Source organism: Mchenga conophoros, linkage group LG16, assembly GCF_057382185.1.
Source record: "Mchenga conophoros isolate Kocher_MC1m ecotype Shallow Benthic linkage group LG16, M_conophoros_male_GT1.1, whole genome shotgun sequence".
Lineage (NCBI taxonomy): Eukaryota > Metazoa > Chordata > Actinopteri > Cichliformes > Cichlidae > Mchenga > Mchenga conophoros.
Genome location: NC_140541.1, coordinates 12411698 through 12435020, shown reverse-complemented (window position 1 = coordinate 12435020; position 23323 = coordinate 12411698). Strand labels below are relative to the sequence as shown.

The 23323-nt window shown below is 41.7% G+C and overlaps 1 protein-coding gene across 1 annotated transcript; it reads left to right on the top strand.

The window, feature by feature from the left end:
- The first annotated feature begins 1995 nt into the window (after window positions 1-1995).
- LOC146556374 (amine oxidase [flavin-containing]-like) lies at window positions 1996-21770 on the top strand. The gene is made up of 15 exons (XM_085248781.1): window positions 1996-2153; window positions 3702-3796; window positions 4067-4204; window positions 11899-12003; window positions 12124-12215; window positions 13126-13267; window positions 14255-14404; window positions 16011-16170; window positions 16250-16346; window positions 16821-16874; window positions 16960-17017; window positions 17106-17203; window positions 18233-18344; window positions 19115-19177; window positions 19611-21770. The coding sequence occupies exons 1-15, from the start codon at window positions 2099-2101 to the stop codon at window positions 19764-19766; spliced, it is 1575 nt and encodes a 524-aa protein (XP_085104907.1). The 5' UTR covers window positions 1996-2098; the 3' UTR covers window positions 19767-21770.
- Window positions 21771-23323: the final 1553 nt, after the last annotated feature.

Sequence of the window (23323 nt, the reverse complement as noted above, 5' to 3'; positions counted from 1 at the left end):
TTATTCTATTACTCTTGTTCTGTTCTGCTTGTTTTCTTTTTTCTTTCTCAGCAGGTGATCCAGGTGATCGATATATGCATTTTTTTTTTCTCTGCTCATTCTGTTGGTTTATGTTTTTTGCCCTTCTCCCCCGTCCCTCTTCTCAGCTGTTTCTCTTTCCCTCTTTCTTTCTCCCCTTCTTTCCCCCAGTCAAGTCTGTCCCGTATTCAGTAAGTGAAAATAAAATAAACAATAGAAGGTGAATCAAATGGACCATTACGGCAAGGCTGGGATGGTCAATTTGGTAAAGTAAATCCGTTGGGCATCTTTCTTTGCCTTTAGACAACAATTCTGATGGCAAAAGAGCCAAACGGGACAGGCCAAAAAAAAAACAAAAAACTGCAATAAAACAAAAGCAACTTTACTTTCCATTAGATAAACATTTAGACATACAACACAGTTTGACTTTCCATAACTATTTGTAGGAACAATTTAGTCGAGGTTTCGTTCTTACAAACACATTTCTTTTGAACTTGCCTGATGTTCTCAGTTTTTCAATGTTCAACATTTTCAATTTTGTCCACATGATGGACAGAATGTAACTGTGCTTTCTGTAGATGTACTTCTTGCATTTCTGACAAAAAGTGCTTGTTTTAAAACATGAATCTTCCTAACTTAGATTTAAGACAAACGATTTCTACGTCTCCTCCAGCCTCAAAAACAGATGACAAACCAATCGACACACCTGAGTTACTGACTCTGTTATATCCACTCACTCTCACTGGCTCTGTTTATTACTGATCACTGTGTAACTGCTGTAAATTCACAGTAACTGCCACCTCCTTACAAATGTTTATTGCATTAACCACACTTGTACAGACTGTATATAACTACCAATTGGTAGTTATATACAGTCTGTACAAGTGTGGAGAGTTAACTCTCCAGTCATGTTGATGGATTGCCTATATTGGCTGAAAATATTCATTTCCAGGAAAAAGACACAGGCAGACGATGCTTACAGGATGTGATGTGACAACACTAATGAAATATTGATGTGTCATAGTTGTCCAAGGCGTATTTCACTGTTATGGAAAAAGAAAATATTAAAATCATGATGACCAATTGGAGTGGTGATTTCTATGATTTTGTGTATATAATTTGGCATTTCTTACTGATGTAGGCCAAAAATAAGTACATGATATCATTTCATTCAGTTCAAAGGTTTATTTGCATGACGCACAAACAGACACAGTTGAAAGGTACAAATGTATCGTGCATGAAACGAATTCAAACGTGCTGCAGATGTGTGTCACAAGTTGATCTGGCTGTAGGCTGTGGTACTTGGCCAGAGGTGGCGCTGGTAGATTCGAGTCCATTTAAGTGCGCACAAAGTAAACTGCTCGCTTTAGTTGTGAAGCAAAATCGCTGAAATCGGAGTAATAACACGTGCGAGGGGAACGATAACGACGACAAGATTCCCCCGATCGTTTACTCTTGCTGTCCTGTGGACAACATCGGCGTGGTGTTAATTGTTTGTTGTTTTCGCGTCGCGCATGAGAATATCACCAGGTAAACTCGCGATATTTTTAAACATTTTGTTGTTCAACAGCATCAAGACTGACGGAGTGTGTTTGAGATAACCTCACAAGTGTCACAGATGACACATTTGGCGTTTTTTCCTGGTTTGTCGGTAGCAGCTCCTGAAATGCAAGTCTGCCACACATCTGTTCGACTAACGCCAGTTGATCTAAACGCCAGTAGATCTGGAACACCGGGTAGAAGTACAGAGCCACAGGTGGAGAGACAGCCAGGCAAAAACGGAGCCGCAAAAGATCCGTAGCAGAGTACTGGAGAAGAGCTGTCGTCGGGTGATGAAAAAAAACCCCAGGTATTATTATTATTATTAGTAGTAGTAGTAGTAGTAGTCCATAAAATGTTTTTTCCTAATGGCCCTCCATGCCCACAGGGTAGGGCTTTACTATGGGTGGGCGGTCTCTGCAGGGAGTGGGCTTGCCCGGCGCTTTTTAATCCAGATACGCACCCTACGTTCGGTAGGGTGCATATCTGGATCCGGAGCTGACACGGCCAAGAGGGGAAAGAAGACACACCACCCAGCAACATGACTGCACCCAGCAACACCTACGACGTTATAGTGGTCGGCGCGGGCATATCAGGTAGGCTGCACGTTAGAAAACTTTAGTTTGGTGTGCAGGCTGTGCGGACGAGCTGAGCAAATAAACTGATTTAAGCCAAAGCTTCGAACAGAGCTTCCACAGTGGAAAAAGCTGTGTGTGTGTGTGTGTGTGCGTGCGTGCGTGCGTGCGTGCAGAGTGACGGAGAGTTTTTCATTATTCGTAGTGTTTTTCTTCTTCTTCCGTGAGGCTACCTCCCCTCTCCTCCTCTCTCCAGCTCTTTCACCTCTGTATCACCGCAGCAACAGCAGAGCAAGTTGAGTAACAGCTAATCAACCAGCGCATACTTTGTGTTACATAAAGAGGACGTGAGCTGTATGGAGGGCCAGGAGTGAGGAAATAAATGAATGAAATACGTTATTAAATAAATAATTAAATTTGTCATTAATTAATTAAAATTTAAATTAATTAATTAAATAAATGTTTAAATAATTAAATAATTAATGCCCATTAATTTCATTTAAAACATTGAATAAATTATGTGTTTATTTATTTCAAATTGTATTTAATTATCAACACATTTAATCAATTATTTAATGATGTATTTATTTAATTCATTTTGACAGTCCTGACCCTGCGGCTCTCTTCATGAATTACTTTTATCTGCCAACCTCACCCATCAAACTCAGGGGGTGGGGTTAATGGTGTTCGAGTAAAAACCATTGCTTTGGCCTGGTGGCCAGTCTTTTTATTGGACATTTCTCTAACTAACTGAACTTGCCTTTAAATACCCTGTTTGTATGTCACCGAATACAGTTTAAATATTTTTTTTAGCCGAAAATGTAGAGGTTTAATCTTCAGATATCTGGTCGGTTTGTCAAGATCGAGCCTATTTGCAAAAGTGCTCCGATGATTTCGGAGATGTCTGCCCCGCCCAGTCTCACAGCAAAACCTGTGACATACCCATACTCCATATGCCAGAGGTCAGTGTATGACAAGCTGTTTATCTACTGTATACTCTGTGGTTGGTGAGCCAGTGCTCAGTGCTTTACTTGTTAGCTCTTCCTCCCCACATGATCAGCTGGTTGGCTGGTTTGTGATTTGTTGAGAACCTCAATCCCCCCTGCCCCCCTCTATTTTTTTTCCCCAGAGCTCTCTCAGTTCATTTGAAAAGCAAATGTTATGTAATTTTATTTAAGAGTTGCATGCCTACCAAAAAGCTAATCAGTGTAAATGCACAACGGAAAACAATTAAAGTGGGAATACCTGTTGATGGTATAACAGTGTCCTAACTAGCATAAGAGAAACCAGATTTACTTTAAAAATAAACAAAGAAGTTCAAATCTTTGTCTTTCTTATCAGATTTTCCAAACGATCCTCTTGATCTGGTTTTGAGTGATCTAATAGAGCGCAAAAACAATGTTTTTCTTTGAGAAGGGGATTTTTGGAAGCCTTTTTTGTCATTTATTTTAAAAGACCTTTAAAATCCCTGTGTGCCTTTTGCTATTGCTTTTTTTACAAGTACAGAAAGCACATATATTGCTTGAATCCTTATGTTTAAGTCCTGTTGGTGTCTCTGTCCTTCTGCAGGTTTGAGTGCTGCAAAGCTGTTGAAAGCCAGTGGGCTCGATCCTGTAGTGTTGGAAGCCAGAGACCGGGTTGGTGGTCGTACCTTCACTGTGCAGGTAAAGCAAAGAGTGTCAATACTACTGTAGGAGCGGCTCATAAAAGAGACAATCAGTAACAGTAATACAAATACTTTCCAGCCTTTTTAATTTTACAACCAAGATAGTGTATCTATTTCTTTTAATGGGCATACAGAAAAAAAATGACATTTATATTCAAGTCATTTATGAGCGTAGAAGTGCAAGCATAGATCAGTTAGCCTTTTCAGAAATATCTGTGACATTTCTTTCTTTTTTGTCATGATCTAATTGCGAGTATGTGTCTTTTAGAATAAGGAGGCAAAGTGGGTTGATCTAGGCGGTGCCTACATTGGACCGACACAGAACCGCATCCTCCGTCTGGCCAAAGAGTACGGCATAAAGACCTACAAAGTCAACGAGCAGGAGAACTTGGTGCATTATGTTAATGTGAGTGTCTTTTTTTTATTGCAGATAATTTTCTATTCCAAGCTCTCTTGGTTTATGTTATGTCTGTGTAGTCTGTGACAGATCATGACATGTTCCAGATGTATTCTTCACTTTAAGTGATGGAGTAAATGATGACAATGTTCAGAAGATGATGCACCATATCCTGAGTCTGACCCATTATCCAATAAAAAGGAAATCCAAGTCTCTGCTACTTTTCTGGCATCACGCAGTAGGCATGGCAACAAGGATCTTTATCAACATTTTTCAATTGCCACTTTCTGCCGCTGGCACTTTTCCTGTCAGCTTAACTTTTGCATGAGCTAACAGAGCTAGCCTCTTTGCCATCAGCAGTAGAGTTTGAAGCATTTTTGGGGAATCTTTTTGTTTGCACTAAAAACAAATTTTTTACTTTGCACACAAAGTAAAACATTGTTATCATCATTGTTAACTTTAGTTCACTTGATTGTACCGTATTTACCGCACTATAAGGCGCACGTAAAATCCTTAAATCTTCACAAAAATCGACAGTGCGCCTTATAATCTGGTGCGCCTTATGTATGAATTTTGTTTTGTGCTTACTGACCTCGAACCGGTTTTATGTGGCACACTATGCTCAAAAATCTGTCAAAAAAAGATTTTTAGTGCCACTTTTTGGAGCATTACGGTTACCGTTGCCAGGAGCCTCGCGGAGTAATACGTACTGTGCTTCAACACAACATTACCGTGTTGTGTGTGTGTGTGTGTGTGTGTATAACGACTCCAAAATGGCACCCGTGAAGAGACACGCTTACGAAGCTGATTTTAAACTTTGAGCAATTAGTTATGCAGAAGAGAATGGAAATAGAGCAGCTGCGAGACAATTTGGCATTAATGAGTCCATGGTGCGCAAGTGGAGGAAGCAAAAAGATGACCTAAAACAAGTAAAGAAGACCAAAAGGAGTTTCCGAGGGAACAAGGCGCGATGGCCGCAGTTAGAGGACAAAATTATCAATTATCATCATCTTTCCTCCCCACTGCTGTCAGACTCCATAATAAAGACTTTAACTGATCAAGCACACACATCCATACATATGCAATAATACTAAGTGCAATAATCCTTTCTGTCATCGTTGTATTTTTACTCAGTTGTATATAGTATTTGTATTTGTATTCTATTTTTATCTTATTGTATATTTATTTTATTTTATTCTACTGTATATAGTATTTTATTTTATTCTATTCTGTACAGTTGTGTACTGTATTTATTCTTATTGTATTCTAATTTTTGCCTCATAACTTTTGCACTGTCCACTTCCTGCTGTGACAAAACAAATTTCCCACGTGTGGGACTAATAAAGGTTATCTTATCTTATCTTATCTTAAATTGAACAGTGGGTTATTGAACAGAGAACAGCAGGTAGAAGTGTCTCTACAGTCTCTATTCGACTCAAGGCAACAGCGGTAGCACGTGACATGCAGATCAAGACTTTCGAGGGGGACCTTCTTGGTGCTTCCGTTTTATGAAAAGGCATAATCTCTCAATCCGCACAAGAACTACTGTCTCACAGCAACTGCCAAACGATTACAAAGAAAAGTTGGCCATTTTCCGCACGTACTGCCAGAATAAGATCACTGAAAAGAAGATCCGGCCAGAACACATCACTAACATGGACGAGGTCCCCTTCACCTTTGACATCCCCGTGAACCGTACTGTCGAGAAAACAGGGACCAGTACGGTATCTATACGCACCGCAGGGAACGAGAAGTCATCCTTCACTGTAGTTCTGGGCTGCCAAGCTAATGGCCAGAAACTACCACCCATGGTCATTTTCAAGAGGAAGACTTTGCCAAAAGAAAAGTTTCCGGCCGGCGTCATCGTCAAGGCTAACTCAAAGGGCTGGATGGATGAAGAGAAAATGAGCGAGTGGCTGAGGGAAGTTTATGTCAAGAGACCGGATGGCTTTTTCCACAAATCTCCGTCTCTTTTGATCTATGACTCCATGCGCGCCCATCTCACCGAGGCTGTCAAAACCCAAGTAAAGCAAACTAATTTGGAGCTTGCCGTCATTGCGGGTGGATTAACCAAAGAACTCCAACCACTAGATATTGGTATCAACAGGTCGTTTAAAGTTAAATTACGAGCTGCGTGGGAGCATTGGATGACAGAAGGCGAACACACATTCACCAAGACAGGGAGGCAACGCCGAGCGAGTTACGCCACTATCTGCCAATGGATCGTGGCTGCTTGGGCTAAGGTATCAGTCTCAAGTGTCGTCCGAGCTTTCACGAAGGCTGGAATAATCACTGAACAGCTAAGTAACAGCAACGAGACTGATTCAGATAATGATGAGAGGGATCCGGGCATGCTTGATGCCGAAATTGCCCAGCTGTTTAACTCAGACACTGAAGGTGAAGAGTTTGATGGATTTGTGGAAGTTGAATGAACTGGAAATGTAAGTGTATTGTTCAATATTTGATGTTTAACAGCTTAACAATGTTAATAGTTACTGTGAATGAGTTGGTTAAATTTTAACTCATCCGATTGTTTTATTCTGCTGAATGCACTTTAAACGCCTTTTAATCCGGTGTGAGAGGGATCCGGGCATGCTTGATGCCGAAATTGCCCAGCTGTTTACCGTAACTCAGACACGGAAGGTGAAGAGTTTGAGGGAATTGTGGAAGTTGAATGTACCGTACTGGAAAAAGTATATTTTTCAATATTTAACGTGTTACAGCTTAACAGTGTTAAGAGTTACTGTGAATGAGCTTAATAAAGGTCGAGTTATTTTTTTGTTTGTCTTAATGCGCCTTATAATATGATGCGCCTTATGTATGAAAACAGAGCCAGTCTTCAACAGTGCGCCTTATAATCTGGTGAGCCTTATAGTGCGGTAAATACGGTAATCTGCTAAATTAGCCACTCCCCCCACACACGGTCGTACGGAACATATATACTCAGTGGAGGAGCTTGTTAATGATCTCAAGACTAGGAACAGTCACCAAAAACACCAATGGTTACACACTGGTTGTAATGGTCTAAAATTAGAGAATAATGTGGCTCAGGAGGTAGAGCAGGTCATCTATTAATCAAAAGGTACGGGTACATTAGACATGCTAAAGTGCTTTGAGCGTTCAAGTAGAATAGTAATGTGCTGTATAAGAACCACTCCATTTACCATATACCGAATCTTGCAGCGCTCACAAGGTTCCCCCTGCTCAAGAAGGCACATTTACAAACCCCTCTTAAGTTTGCCAGTGAACACCCAAAAAATTTAGAGAAGCCTTGGAAGAAAGTAATGTAATCAGATGAAAACAAAATCGAGCTCTTTGACAACAACTTAACCCACAGTGTTTGGAGGAGGAGAAGTGATGAGTATGACCTAAAGAACACAATCTCCACAGTCAGAGGTGGAAATATTGTGTTTTGGGCTGTTTTTCTGCTGTGGGTACAGGATGACTTCACCGTATAGAGGGGCCAATGAATTGGACTATGTGCCGTAAAATCTTGGACAAGAGTCTTCTTCCATCGGCCAAAAAACTGAAGATATGAATGAGTCTTCCAGCATGACAATGACCCAAAATATACCACCAAAGAAACATAGGAGTGGCCAACGAAGAAGAATGTTAAGTTCATTTTGCAGCTTAACCATTCTCCAGACCAGACCTTTCTACCAGTCCTGTAGAAAATGTGCTGTGGGGGTCTTTAAAACCTAAAGCATTTAGAGATTTTCTGTAAAGAGGAGTGGGCCAAAATCACTCCTGAAATGTGTGCAAACCTAATGACCAACTACAAGAAATATCTTACCAAAGCTCACACTGAGCTCAGGGTTTTATTTGATTTGATTTGATTTTTTTTTTTGGACAGTGGTTTGGGGGAAAAATGAAAAATGAAATATCTGGAAATACTGGAAATGCCATCACTGTCACCCTTCACAGAGCGCTGAGCCATCTGGCTAACAGGAAGAGCTATGTGAGGATGCCCTTCGTGGACTACAGCTCAACATTCAACTCTATAATCCCAGACATCCTTATCACCCAACTGAGAATAAAAAGGCTGCGCAGAGGGTAATTAATACTGCCAAAAAATAATTGGCTGTCCTCTGCCACCCCTTCAGATCCCCCCTGCCACCTGTTCCTAGGTTCAAGCTCGGTAAACACCCTGGTAAAGAACCCCCAACAGTGTCTGCACTTCCTCCTTGTCCCAAGGAAGAAAAACCTGGACTAGAAGCTCCTGCTGGGCTTCTACCGCTCCTCAGGGGAGAACGTGCTCTCTTACTGCCTGGTTGTCTGGTTAGAAACGCTGCGTAGAGGGTAATTAATACTGTCAAAACAGTCATTGGCTGTCCTCTGCCACCCCGGAGTCCATCGCTAGATTCTCCTGTCTCAGACAAACACAGGTGACCCCGCCCACCACCCGTTTGACCCTCCACCAATCAGGTCCCACACCCCAGACTCACTAACAGCTTCTACAGCTTCTTCCCCTGGGCCATTTGGACTATTAACAAACACTACCCACCCCTACCCAACAAGTGTTACAATGGTCCAAGATGGACGTTAAGAGCCCTGCTCCCTCTCTGGGCCTGTTTTTCCATCTGCTCGTAGCTGTAACAAATAGAAGTGCTATCCTAAAAATATATTTTAAAAATGACTGCACTATAATGATCTCCATTTGCCTATGGGATGGGATCCTCAAATTATTTCCCTTTTACCAGCTGGTGGACTGAGCTTACCATTAAGCTGTGAGGGAAGTGGATCCTAGTGCTTTGGCTACCCTGTTATGGGTGTGGCAAAAATTAGGCCAAATGAAAGATTCTCAAGCCAGAACTTATTAAACAGGAAAAAACAACAACAAGAGAATAATCAGAATCTGAAAATTTCACAAAACACTTGACGCATCAAACACTGGAGGATAGCAAACAGGAACAGAGACATGAGACACAGACAGTCTGACAAAGGACAAAGAAAACACTATGACAATATATACACAAAACAGATCTTGAACAGATCTTAGAATGCTATAATAATCACAGTGAAACCATCAGATAATGTAAAACTGTTTGCATTGTATGTTGGTCTCTCACATAATGAATGCTCTGCAAGATAGAAATCCAAGAAATCTTTAGACTGACTTCAGAGGTGGTGTTTAGATATGATTTATTATCTTACACCTGGGAACCAATCCCTGCATCGGCAGTTCACAGCAATCAGTCTTTATTACCTATATTTTTATACCGTGTGTGTGTGTGTTAGTGTTTTACTACATTAGTAAAATTTTAAAATTGTTGTTGGTAAATCACAAACACCTTGACTGAGGCAGGTGAGGCCTGCAGTTCTTGAGATGTTGTTCTGGATTCTTTTGTGACCTCCTGGATGAATCATTGATGCACTCTTGGAGTAATTTTAGTAGCCCATTTGTGAATAACAGCTCTCCACTTGGCTCAGTCTTAGAAATGGTTTTCCAGACCGATAGTTGTCAGCAGCTTAGTCTTTCAGCTGTTTTTGAGTTTCTTCAGATCATGGCATGACATGTCCCTTAGCCTACTTTACTTTGTCAGACGGGTTCTACTTGAGTGATTTCTGGATTCAGCAGTTATCAGACCTGAGTGTGGCTAGTTGAAACTGAACTTTCCAAAGTTCAACTTTCCAAAAAATGTGGTTGATCACAGTAAATTCACGATTTAGGACATGGTAGGTTTGTTTAGCCTTTTCCTTACTAAATTAATGTATTAATTAATCGAATCTAATAATAATTTACTAAATTTTAAAACTAAATGTAGTTTAAGAAATGAGAAATTAAGAAGAGCAAACATTTTCCCAGTACTGTATATTACAATAGGCAGTAAAATAACTATTGATAATAGATGTTTGTTTCAAAGTCAGATAAGAGTGTACAATATAATTTGGGTAAAAGGCTAAGGGCAGTGATTAGCATTTTCTGTGGTTCTGTGAAATCTTTATCTTTAGATGGTTGTCATAAAGTCCTCCTCTGCAGTACAGTCACCTTTGTCTTCAAGTAGCGTTCTTTGGTCCTCTCATTGAGGACAGGATCTTAATCTCGAGACCTCCAGGCCATATTCGGCACAGATGTTTCTGTACACTATGCCGGCCACTTGGTTATGGCATTCCATGTATGCCCTGCCTGCTAGCATCTTGCACCCTGCTGTTATGTGCTGGATTGTCTCAGGGGCATCTTTACACAGCCTGCACCTGGGGTCTTGCCTGGGGTGATAGAGCCCAGCCTCTATGCTTGTTCCTGTGCTGCCATGATTAGCGCCTCTGTGCTGTCTTTCAGTCCAGCTTTGTCCAGCCACTGTGGTACTGACACTAACTAGCCTCTGACCTCCTTCCTTAAGCTTAGCATACAACCTTAGGGCTTAAAGTTGGCCTCTAGTGTTGTCCACCACATCCCCATTGAGTTCCTGATAGTTCCTGATAAATTTACATTTAGTTTCTTCTTAGGGTCCTGTTGATCTTGTACAGGTCTAGGCATTCCAGCATCCAGTTGTGGGGCATCAAGTTGTAGGCCTTCTTGTAATCAATCCAGGGAGTGCACAGGTTTGTCAGCCTAGTCTTGCAGTCTCGGCTGACTGCTCGGTCTACCAGTAGCTGGTGTTTTTCTATGTCTCTGGTGTACCTCTTTAAGCAGCTGGCTAAGGCTGTGAGTCTTTGCTTGGCAGTTTCCAAGGCCTCAGGTATTGGACAACTTGCTGTACTTCTTAGGCACCTTCTTTGTCGCACCTTTCTGCATCTCCGATAGTTGGCTAACCTCCCTCCGTGCCACCTTGATGCCTCCAGTCTCCTTTAATGCAGTAATAATGCAGTTACAGCTGCATTGTTTTACAATGAAATGAAGAACTAAACAATTTTGATATTCTTTTTGTTTTGTTTTTTCCTTTGGCTCTATTACAGTGGTATTACATTACACAACACAATAAGTTAGGAGACTAAATAATAGGAGACATTATTAGTTTAAGCTGCAGCTGCAGACCAAGACAGTACAGTGTAAGTGTTATTCCAGAATTGTCTCTGAGCTGACAGCTCTGTGAGGCTTGGGCATTTCCACAAAGATGTATAGACAGTTTTTTTCTCTTTCAAAGAAGTTTGTGTTTAATAAGGTTTGAAATAAATGTTCCTGTCAAGCAAAGCTCTCAATACTCAAGCTCTCAAATAATCTCTCTAGCGTATGACGCTAGAGAGATTATTTGAGATTCCATCGACACACATAAATGAATGTACTCAAACCATTGTTATCCTCCACATAGCAAAGGGAACTTTGCTAGAAAGCAACAAAAATGAATCTCTAGTTACAATTGTGGTGTGGCAACACTTTAGTGGTTTTAAACCCACTGCATCTACCCCTGACTGTCACCTCTGTGTTTGTATGTCTTTGTGTGTGATTGAGAAATGCAGAAATAAACTAGACCAGGCATAAAAATTATGGCTTTAGATTATGGCTACTCTTATCACATTTAATGATTCAGTATCTCTGATTCAGTTGTAAACATTGCACAAGCTATTACTCCACTTTCTCCACCACTCTTCAAACTGCTTTCACGGTCAGTTAGAGGTCAACTGAAACAAATCTTTAATGGCAAATGCTGAAATGTTGTTCTTTGAATGCTGCCATCATTAAGCACAGCTTTTATAAGCAATGGTTATTTGATGATTGAAGAATATTGTTTTGGTGATGATGGCCGCAATCATGTGTCCAACAGGGAAAGTCTTACCCGTTCAAAGGCTCCTTGCCTCCCATGTGGAACCCCATCGCTTTGATGGACTTCAACAACCTCTTTAGAACAATGGATAAGATGGGCGAGGAGGTAAAGCAGTTCTCACTATTAATGAGTATTCTTATTAATAAGCATTCTAGATTGGTTTACTGGACAGGTTGCACACCTGCTACATGCCTGACTCATGCTGAACACCCTCCTGCATTTCAGATTCCCAGAGACGCTCCCTGGAGAGCTCCCCATGCTGAGGAGTGGGACAAGATGACCATGCAGGAACTCTTTGAAAAACTCTGCTGGACCAGGTAACATGTTCAAAATGTTTCCCGTTTGTGCAGAGAATAGGTCTAGCTATTCATCCTGTTATCTTGTTTATATCCAGTTTAAAGTTTTATTGTTAAATCATGTGACACAAATGTTGAAGGTGGTCTCTAACAAAAGAAATGTCGTTTTATTTTCTAATATCTCATATGAGTCAGCGAGGCTGGCTGGTGGAGTGATAGGTTATAACCTAATGTTAGCAACCTCAGTTACTAAGGTTTCATGGGTGCAGCATTCTGCACAACAGACTTGGCATGAAATGCTAGAATTCCACTCACTGAAGCTGGAAGTAAAATTAACGCTCTTTGGTTAATTTTGGTTAATTGGCTAATTCCAATAAAATGATCTCCAACACCACAGTCACAGTTAAGAGGTCCAGTTCAGTGACTCAAACTTGCAGAGGTGGAAATGGTTACAGCTTCCTGTGTCAGCACTAATAAGAATAAGAATTCTCATCCCTGCAAAAACTTTGAAAACTGATGCTGAAGGTTGTAGCTGTTTCATAGAGGTTTTTGGTGGAGAAGCTTCAGTATATGATGCACTGTGAGTGAGAATGTTTTTGATAATCTAATTACTGTGTAAATTTAAAATATGCAGCTTGTAAAAGTAAATGACAACAGTCCTGCACTAATTAAATGATTGTACTGCTCCAGCGTTTGAATTAATCCTGTAATGTATCCTATATTAAACTAAAATAAAACTTTAGTTCAACTTTGAAACTGCTCAAATGTAGATTATGTGCAAGTCTCTGCTGGAAAAGTAGGACAAGCAAGCAGAAATCCCTGACATTGTGATTTATTTGTGCTTTGTTCACACTCTTACAGAATATAAAAATTGTGACTGGGGTACCTGCAGTATTTAAAGACTTCTTACCTTCCATGTAATCCCTCCCAGAACTGCTCGTCGCTTCGCCACACTGTTTGTCAACTTGATCGTGACCGCTGAACCCCACGAGGTGTCGGCTCTCTGGTTACTCTGGTACGTCAAACAGTGCGGAGGGACAATGAGGATCTTCTCCACCACCAACGGAGGACAGGTATGTCTGCCCAAAATTATACCTACTGATTCAGAACAACAGACTGAAAGAATTCGTTTTTTTGTATATCTGTCTGAACAAACAGAATATTCTCTCGGCGTGCCAAGAAGTGGACTTGCGTTCTCTGCCTCTCACACAGATTCATTCAGTGATTCAGAGGAGCAGTGTGAACGTCAGAGGGAGATCCCTCACAGCCCAGTCTCCTTAGTCTGGCCTGAATAAGATGCTGTCCACACAAAAGATGTTTTCTTGGAATACTCAGGGCGTCTTTTCTGCTGCCGTTCCTCAAGCTGAGGGCCTTGTTCCCATAGCCACAAAGGCTTTGGTAAACAAATGACAAACAGTAGTGCAGTCGGCTCCTTCCTGTTTGCTCCACATTTAAAGCTTACACACCTTGTGGATGGTGCATACATAGGGGTGTTTGAAGTATTTACACATAGTCATCTTAAACATATGGATATGCTATTGGTATGCATTGCTTCGAGTGCAGCTGCACTCCTCCTGCAAAACTGCAAATGTGTCTTTAATCAAACAAGACAAGAAGAGGCTCACCTCGTTCATCCAAATGCCACAGAGGAATGCACACAATGTGTTTCTGGTCAGGGATGAGAGAGATGTTGACACTAACCACATGGAAATGGTTTTGTGTATCGGAGCTTTGACAGCCCAAACCTCTCTACCTCCTCACTGTCATCTTCATCATTTAACATTTGCTGGCCTGGCTTTATGAACGTGTTTCTTTTGAATTAAGATGCAGAAATTTGTAGTGAAGGAAATGAAGGCGGACTGAGGATAACCGGTGTGTATCACCAGGATAAATCAGGGGATTTTATCGGCTTCATTCCAAACTGGGAGTTTATTAGCCTTGCTGAGGGGTACCCAGAGGGGGATCAGAGTCACTTCTACCCAATATAAATAGAAACCAGTGTTGCTGCATCTGCTCTCCCTGTTGGTGCTCACTGAACTCTGCTCTCTTTGTGTCTCAAGGAGAGGAAGTTTGTAGGGGGTGCGAATCAGGTGAGTCAGTGCATGGCGAGGGAGCTGGGAGACCGAGTGAAGCTGCAGTCTCCAGTCTACAGGATCGACCAGACCGGAGACATGGTTGTGGTGGAGACCGTGGACAAGCAGACCTACAAGGTGAGTTGAGTATATCACCAGTATTTCCTTTGAAGTACTATTCTTTAAGGACACTTTTTATGTCTTTCCTTACATATTCTGCTTTAGTCAGAAATATAATATTGAGCTGGAAATGAGCATTTGAAGTCGATTAATGTTTATTAACTGTATCTAGCACCAGATGATCTCAGAGATTACAACAAGATGGAGAGAAACCTAAGTATTCCACCTTTGAGCAGATCTTGGCCACAGTGAGAATAAAGTAAAGAGAGGAAAATAGAGGAAATGCGCTCAGGGAATCTCTGACCACAGAACAGTTTCCACTTTGCCTCAGTCTGTTTAAAATGAGCTTTGGCCCAGAAATGATGGCGGTGTTTCACCATCATGTTCACATGATAGAGCTTTAACCTGTATTTGTGAACAGTACAGTGTTCATAGACAGTGATTTCCAGAAGTGTTCCCGAGCCCTCCCAGTGATTTCATGACAATCATGCCTGCTTTAGTGCAGTGATGCAGCAGGGCCCAAAGGTCACGGGCATCCATTATTGATTTTCAGCCTTATCCTTTGCACACAGAAATTCCTCCAGATTCTTGGAATGTTTTGATGATATTATTCTTTTCAGTTTGATGTTGAGGAACATTTTTCTGAAATTGCTCCACAGTTTGTAGACAGAGTTTTGGGGGTTTTTGCAGAGCATCTCTGAGATGCTCTTTTTATCGCTGGTCGTGTCACTTTGAGACATGTCACTGCCATCAAATTCAAAGTGAGCTTTTTGTTTCTGTAAATGATAATAGTAGATTTCTGATATTTTTCTGTATAAGTGAATAAAAGATGGCTTTCTGAGATCGGCAAGTCACTGCATTCTGTTTTCATTTACAGTTTACACAATGTTACAACTTTCTGAAACTGGGTTTGTAGACACAATTGATTAGTTCAGTCCAGTGGTTCCCAACCTTCAAATGGCCCACAAAACAAATAGTCAGAATGACTTTGCTTATATGGATACATCACCGTTAACGAGCTGATAAGATAATGAATAATGACGCTGCTCTTATGTTTCAGTAGATTGTGAATGCAGGACTTTCCTTTTCCTGTTTTCCTGTTACTGCAGCCATGTTTCAAATAACTGTTATAGTGTTTGTTTGATTTTATTATGTATTAGGAAATGAAACAGATACTATATTTATACACTAGGTAATGTGAGATAATGCAGTCTGAATATGAAACATCCATGTATCTGTAAAACAGTAACTGCTTCACAGTGTTACTCACAAACTTCACTGGCACTGCTGCTCTTTGGCTGCCATCTACTGGCTGCTTGGAAAAAAGCAGTTAAAATGTACATGATCTGTGTTACTTTGTTGATTAGGTTGAATGTTTTCATTTATGGTCAGATGTTCCATTGTAATGAATTATGGGACAGCATTTTCTCCCCTCTTTTCATAAAGGATAGTCCAGTGTATCCTATATTAAAGGAACCACTGAAGCCTCTTTCCTTAGTATTTGGAGAATTGCAACATCTCTTACTATGGCTGATGACTACCATGCAGATACTTCTGGGTCACATCTTTCAGTTATAAACAGACTATTGGTGCGCACTGTGTACTGTCTCTGTCTCTGTGTTAGGCCAAGTATGTGATCGTGGCCACACCACCTGCTTTGAATCTGAAGATGCACTTCAACCCTGAGCTGCCCCCGCTGAGGAACCAGCTGATCAACCGTGTTCCCATGGGCTCTGTCATAAAGTGCATGGTCTACTACAGAGAGAACTTCTGGAGGAAAAAGGGTACGCAGGAAGTGAAAACACAGAGAGAGCGAATGCTGTTCAAGATGATGCCATTTCTAACGTTTTATTGTGTTACCAGGTTACTGCGGCAGCATGGTGATAGAGGAGGAGGGCGCTCCCATCGGCTTCACCCTGGATGACACAAAGCCTGATGGGACTGTACCTTGTATTATGGGGTTGGTACAGAGCTTCAAACAGTTCTCTGTAATTGTGTATATTTTGTATAATGATTCCATATTGTACACTACATCGCCAAAAATATTTACCTGTCGCAGGACAGCTTTCAGACCTGAGTTATAAGATTGGTTGGCAAGTGGTTACTGGAGGTTGCCAGATAGCGCTAAGTGATATCAGCAGCCCCAAAGAAGTATACAATGCTGCACCATGATGAGTGCTTTAGTCATCATTAGGGTGGAATACACATTTTTTTCACTAGCGACCTGTGATTATCAGAGGGTTACTGACTGGCCTGTAGGCTTGTGTCTCAGCTTTACCATCTGACTCTGACCTAGTATTCTCGCATGAGCTCCTACAAGAATTTCCATACAGTGTAGGACTTGTGCTTGAATGGAGCTAAACACAAGTGATAAAGTCATCCAACCAGCCACACATGCTCATGTAGTGTTTTCTCTTTTCACTCTCCCCCCCAGATTCATCCTTGCCCACAAGTGCAGAAAGCTCTCAAGCCTGTCCAAGGAAGAAAGGTAGACACCAGTGGACAGAGATGGAAAAAAACTCTCACGAGCTGTGAGATCAGTTTAATCCCAACTCCTGTGTTGTTGTGTTTAGGTTGAGGAGGATCTGTGAGATCTACTCCAAAGTGCTGGGCACAGATGAGGCTTTGCATGTGAGTTTGGGTGCAGAGTGGTACACAGTCATGTGGATACTGTGGAATCACTTGACTGACTGCTCATGTGCCTGCTTGTTTCCTGCAGCCGGTGCACTATGAGGAGAAGAACTGGTGTGAAGAGGAGTACTCTGGAGGCTGCTACACAGCCTATTTCCCCCCAGGAATCCTTACTCAGTTTGGCAGGTGAGTCTCTCTCTCACACGTGTACACACACAAAAAAATAAACATAAATATGAAAGTGTGATCTTTTCATTTCAATTAACTTAATTTATTTGAATGTGTCAGCTCCTGGATATTAATGGCTAATGTATGTTTCAGCAGGATTTGTGATTATTTCTGCAAATTAGCGTCACTTCTCCTCCATGAAATGAACCTGCCTTCCTGTGCACGGTTTCAGAGGGGACTCACTGAGATCACAACACTTTGTGTTGGATTATTATGTTTACCACACAAGCAATACTGTGAACTCATATTTCATCTTTTTTAAAGAAAAAAACTGACCGGTCCTGTTGGAGGCGTTCCCAACTGAATGGTGTTGTTGCTGCATTTCATGGGTTTTATTGGAGTGTGAACAAATGAATGCATTTTCAGTACAGCAGGACGTGTCCCCAGGATTTGCCCATTTGCTCTATAGCTGTACACACACATAAAACACAATCCAGTGTGTCTGATGCATTGCGGCTGCTTTCATTTATTAGTCGAAGCTGCTTGTTGTACAGATCCTGGTGCATATGTTCACTATTAGAGTTTTGTTAACCTCCATATGAAAAACTGAAACTCCTTGTTAATCGTCATGTGAACCATATTTCATGTCTAAATGTCCTCACCAGATGTGCAAATGTGTTCTCACTCACAATGAAAAGTAAGCTGGAGTTGGAAACCTAACATTGTGCTTTTTTATACAGAGTAACTGTTTCACATACCGGGTGGTCCTGCAAGAAATAGAGTTAAAGAAAAAGTCCTTTCTTTGGTTCTTTTACGTTGAGCACAGTGGGGGTGGGAAGATTAATCCAAAGGAAATTCACTTTATGTTATATAATCCCATATTGCACTTATTCAGGTGAGATAATATTCTTAAATGAAGTGAATGCATGCTAAAGCTCAATGGTCAGTACAATGCTGGTGCATACATTAAAAATAAAACGTGTTTAAAACCTGTAAACCAGTTTAACCTCTGAAGCCTCTCCTGTTTCTCTCTTTTTTGCTCTTCAGAGTGCTGAGAGAGCCGGTGGGCAAGTTGTACTTTGCAGGCACAGAGACGGCCACCGAATGGAGTGGCTACATGGAGGGGGCCGTACAAGCTGGAGAGAGAGCAGCCAGAGAGGTCAGAGAGCATTTAAGTACCTGCTTTTCACTGCTACGTGTTAGCAAATACCAGTTCTTACCAGTTTAAACACCCTTAGAGGCAGGTTACTTATATATACCAGGTAGAAACCACTTAAATCATGCAGCTGGCACACCTATTAGTCACACCTCAGCCTGCTCCTGGTGTTGTGGATGCTCAGCCAGCAGTGCTGGGGGTCAGCTGATATCAAATCATGACATCCTCGCCTTTTCTCCCCTCTCATTTATGTCTGAGCACAGCTGACTGAAACAAACCATAGAATCAAAATGGTCCTCCCCACTCAGTCTTCTAAATCTCTCTTTAAGACACTCGCCTGCTGCTTGCACTTTATGTCCTTCTTCCAAGGCATTAACATTAGGTTTGGTTTCCTAAGATACTCCCCCATGTGTTCATGTTCCTCCATGTTTCTTAGCTCTGGCTCTGCTGCAGAGTAGGTCAGTTACAGTAAAGGCCAGTCAAGCCTGAGTAGATTATCTGAGTGCATTAAACATAAACATACACTTATTCTTCTTTTTATTACTTAAGTTAAGTTGATGTGTCGTGTCGTGTTGTATGTAGTGCCAACGTGGGACAGTTCCCCAATTTCATTGTGCTATTGTACTATGTATGACTGTGCAATGATAATAAAGAGTTATCTTATTAACATCACCCAAACTCAAAAATGTGTATCATGTTTAAAATTTAGACTGTTAGACTGTATTTTGATCCTTTTGAAGTCTTTGACTGACACCACCAATGTCTTTTCGCAGGTCATGTGTGCGATGGGTAAACTCCAACCTAATCAGATCTGGCAACCTGAGCCTGAGAACGATGTAAGAGAAGTCCTTATGCACCAAATTACAAGTTGGCCTTTGATTAAAAAAATGAACAATCAGTGGAGAAACACTCTGAAGTCTCTCGTCATGAATCCAAAACACTTTTTACCATAAATGACACTGTGAAAAAGATCATCTTGTAATAAATGAGAAAAAAACTACCAGGCAAGACCATAATGTTTCTTGGGGTTGTAAACCAAGAGAGGTCATTTTCTCCCTCGCTTTCTATACAATCATTTTCAAGCAGAAGAGTTGCCCCCTGCTGGTCATGTAAGAAAATGCAGGTTTAAGACACCTATGCATTGTTTACACATTTTGGACCCAAGATTACATAAGTTGTATATTGCCAAATCATCTATCAAGTATCTAGTTAATATCATGCACATGAAAAAGGCAGATATCTGATATCATCATTCCCTCCGTCCTGCAGGAAATCCGGGCACTCCCGTTTGTTACCACCTTCTGGGAGAGAAACCTGCCTTCGGTTGATGGTTTCCTCAAATTCTTAGGAGTCTCCACATTCCTGTCTGCTGCCGCCGCAGCTGGCTTGGTGGCCTACAAGAAGGGCATCATCCCCCGGAGTTAAACCACCCTGTCGTCTCACTCCTCCACATCTCAAGGGAACACGTCTCAATAGACACTTGTGTACTTCTAGTGCTTTATGGGCCCAAACTACAGAGTAGTGACCTACATAGGGTATACATTGTTTTTTGAGAAACACCGTGATGTGAGAAGGACTGCTCAGCTCATGCAAAAACACTAACACACTGTTACTCTGTCCACAAACGAAAGAGAGAATGAAGCAGGTGAGAAGGGCTGACTGAAAGGTGTTTGAGAGGAGGGACGAAAGCCTAACTTCAGTTTAAAACATGCAGACTCAGATTGTGAAACCAATGAAGGAAAAAAGATCAGAATCAGTTCGTAAGGGGAAACCTTCTCTGTCACTATTACTATCCCATACAATGCCAATGAAATCCACTGTGTCGATTATATGTGAGTTTATAAAAGTCGCCATGCTTACTGTGTGTATGAGCCTCGTCTGTGTCGCATGCTTCGGTGAGCATGCGTTCGTGAGCGTGTGGTCATCAAAGTTTCTGTACAAAGTTGCGAGCGCGTGTGCATGAGTTTCCACTGTGTGTCTAATTACCGCTGCCTATTTTAGGTGCCAATTTATTCTGGCCAAGCAGCCGTAGCTGTTTGACGAAATCCAGTGACTTCAGAAGAGAAAAGAGCACCTAAAGTGAGTTGGTACTGCGTGAAATGGGCAATGTTGTTTCTCTTAAATTTTAATTTTATTTAAATCCCAAAGTGCAAATTATGTGCCCTAATATGAAATTACTGAATTCGTATAGCTAATTGTCTCCTTCATGGTAACTCCTTTAATATAAATCCTCTGTTTAAACTATAGTAAGTCTTAGGTATCAGCAAACACGGGCTACCAAATATGGCCACCAAAAATTAAGACGGTGCCAGTCTAAATGCTGAACCCATAAATTTAATAAGAAATCCTTAAACTAATGGTGACAATAATGATTACCGTATTATAAAGAATAATTAAACACTTCTCAGTTATAGTTACTTGTTGTTTTAACTCTTTACCCGCTTGTATAAATCGACCAGGAGTGACCTTGAATGCTTCAGGCTTATAGAAAAAAACGACTGGTGTGCATCATAAGTTAGTGCGGGTGGTCTCTCCCTGTGCAACTAGACTTAGAAAAACCCAGAAACTGTTCTGATTGTCTTCAAACCACAACTTTATTGATATATGCTGAGGTGTCAAAACTTATCATCAAGGCTACAAAGGGGATGTCGTCAGTGTCGTCAGCAATCATTTGACCGGGTAAAATCATTTGTCGGGGGTGTAGATGTAAAAGCCAACCTGCCCACTACAAGAATCATGCTGTTCTTGTCCCAAAGATGTTTGTGAGTGTAGTTTATCTGTTATGCCTTAATGGAAATCATAGCGTTTTTGTCATTTTATCGCAAGTGCCTGTGACTCTGACACTCTCAGCCCTCATCCCTCTTTCCCTCTGGTAAGTTCCCCTTACCTGAGTTATGTCCTCACTGCAAACTTGACTCAGGTAAAGCCGGGTGTAAAAACACAGCATCAGAGCTCAGACTGTTGAGGTGATCCCTCTGCTTATCTCTGTGTCCGTGTGTGCTTCGTGTTGTCCCTGCAGCGCTTCTTCCCTCGTTGTGGTGTCCCTCTCCCGTCTGACCCTCAGTCCCAGTGCAGGTTTTATGTGCAGTTCTAGAAGTAATGATTGAATAATAATGTCACTTTTTGAACCATCACTAAAAGTGTTTGAGTTTATGGTTGGCTGAACAAACAAAGCCAGCAAATTCCATCCACCCTGTAGAAAAACAACAACAAAAAACTACAGCACTCACAACAAACCATCAGCAGACGTGATGCAGCGTTATTCATTATGGGGTTTTTCTGGAGATACCCCCCCTTCCTTTGTCCCTCTGTGCATATGAGCCTTCTTAACTATTCCTGTGACCTGCTCTTTGATGTCTTTGATTCCTCATACAAAGCTGGTGATATTTAACAAAATGTGAAATAAATCTTTTACTCGCCTTAACCTGATTTATTCTGGTGTCGTGTGTCATTATGTCGACTCAGAGCAGAGCTACAGCCCAACGGAGTGAAAACAGCGGTGTAATAGTTAAGAAAAATGTGGGGAAAAAATCATTAAAAGCTAGTCCAATGCCCAATGTGCCCAGGAAGAATAAAACTGCAGTTCCAAAAAGGACACTGTGTCATTTGTAAATAAAACCAGAATCCAATGATTTGCAAACAAGAGAACATATATGACATATCAAATGTTTAAGCTGAGTCAGTGTGCCATTTTAAGAAAAATAAAAGCTCATTTTGACTTTGATGGCAGCACCTGGTTTAAAAATAGTTGAGACGGGGCAACAAAAGCCAGGAAAAGTAGGTAGTGCTAAAAAGAAGGTTAGGTTAAACAGCATCAGATCAGTAACATGACTGGAGTGTAAAACGAGCGTTTCAGAGGAGCAGAGCTTCTCAGAAGCAAAGGTGGACGGAGGTTTACCAATCTGCAAAAACCTGCCTGTACAAATTATGGAACAATTCAGAATAATATTCCTCAACATAAAATTGAATGTGGAGAAATCTGTGTGTGCAGGGGACAAGTCTGCTTCGCCCCTCCACATGACACACTTTAACCAGGACTCTGTCACCCGGGCTGAAGCTTTGACTCTTTGCTTGTCGGTCATAGTATCTTTTCTGGTGACCCTTAGCCTGGCGAGAGGCCTGATTAGCCTGTGCGTAAGCCTGTGACAAGCAGTCATGCAGGGTCTGGACATAATCGCTATATCCCCCCGACCCATTAGTGGTTGACAGCCCAAAGACCAAGTCGACAGGGAGCCGTGGATGCCTGCCAAACATCAGGTAGTATGGTGTGTACCCTGTCGAATCATGGCGGGTGCAGTTGTAGGCGTGTGTCATTGCATCCACATATTCGTGCCACCGGGGTTTCAGGTGAGGTTCTAGCGTCCCCAGCATGTTCATGAGGGTGCGGTTAAACCGTTCAGTTGTCCCGTTGCCCTGTGGGTGATAGGGCGTGGTGTGGGTCTTAGTGATGCCGGTGCATTTACACAGCTCCTTCACCACAGCACTTTCAAAATTGCGCCCTTGGTCTGCATGCAGTTTTGCTGGGAAGCCAAACCGACAGAAAAAGTTTCTATACAGCACCCTAGCCACTGTGCTGGCTTTTTGGTCTTTAGTGGGGTATGCTTGCGCATAGCGTGAGAAATGGTCAGTGACCACGAGGACATTTTCGATACCACCTTTTGATTTCTCAAGAGTCAAAAAATCCACACAAACTAGCTCCAAGGGGGCACTGCTGTGGATACTGACCAGGGGGGCCCTGACCCCTGCCGTTGGAGTTTTCCTAAGGCAGCACCTCTCACATTGTTCGCACCAAGCCTTGATTTCCTGGAACATCCGTGGCCAATAAAACCTCTCCCTTATCATGTGCAATGTCCTCTCAAAACCAAGGTGGCCTGAGTCATCGTGGAGAGCAGTCTTCACTGATATACGCAAATCCTCTGGTAGCACCAATTGCTCAACTACTCCCCTTTGGCTGTCTTGGACGCAGCGGTACAGGATGCCAT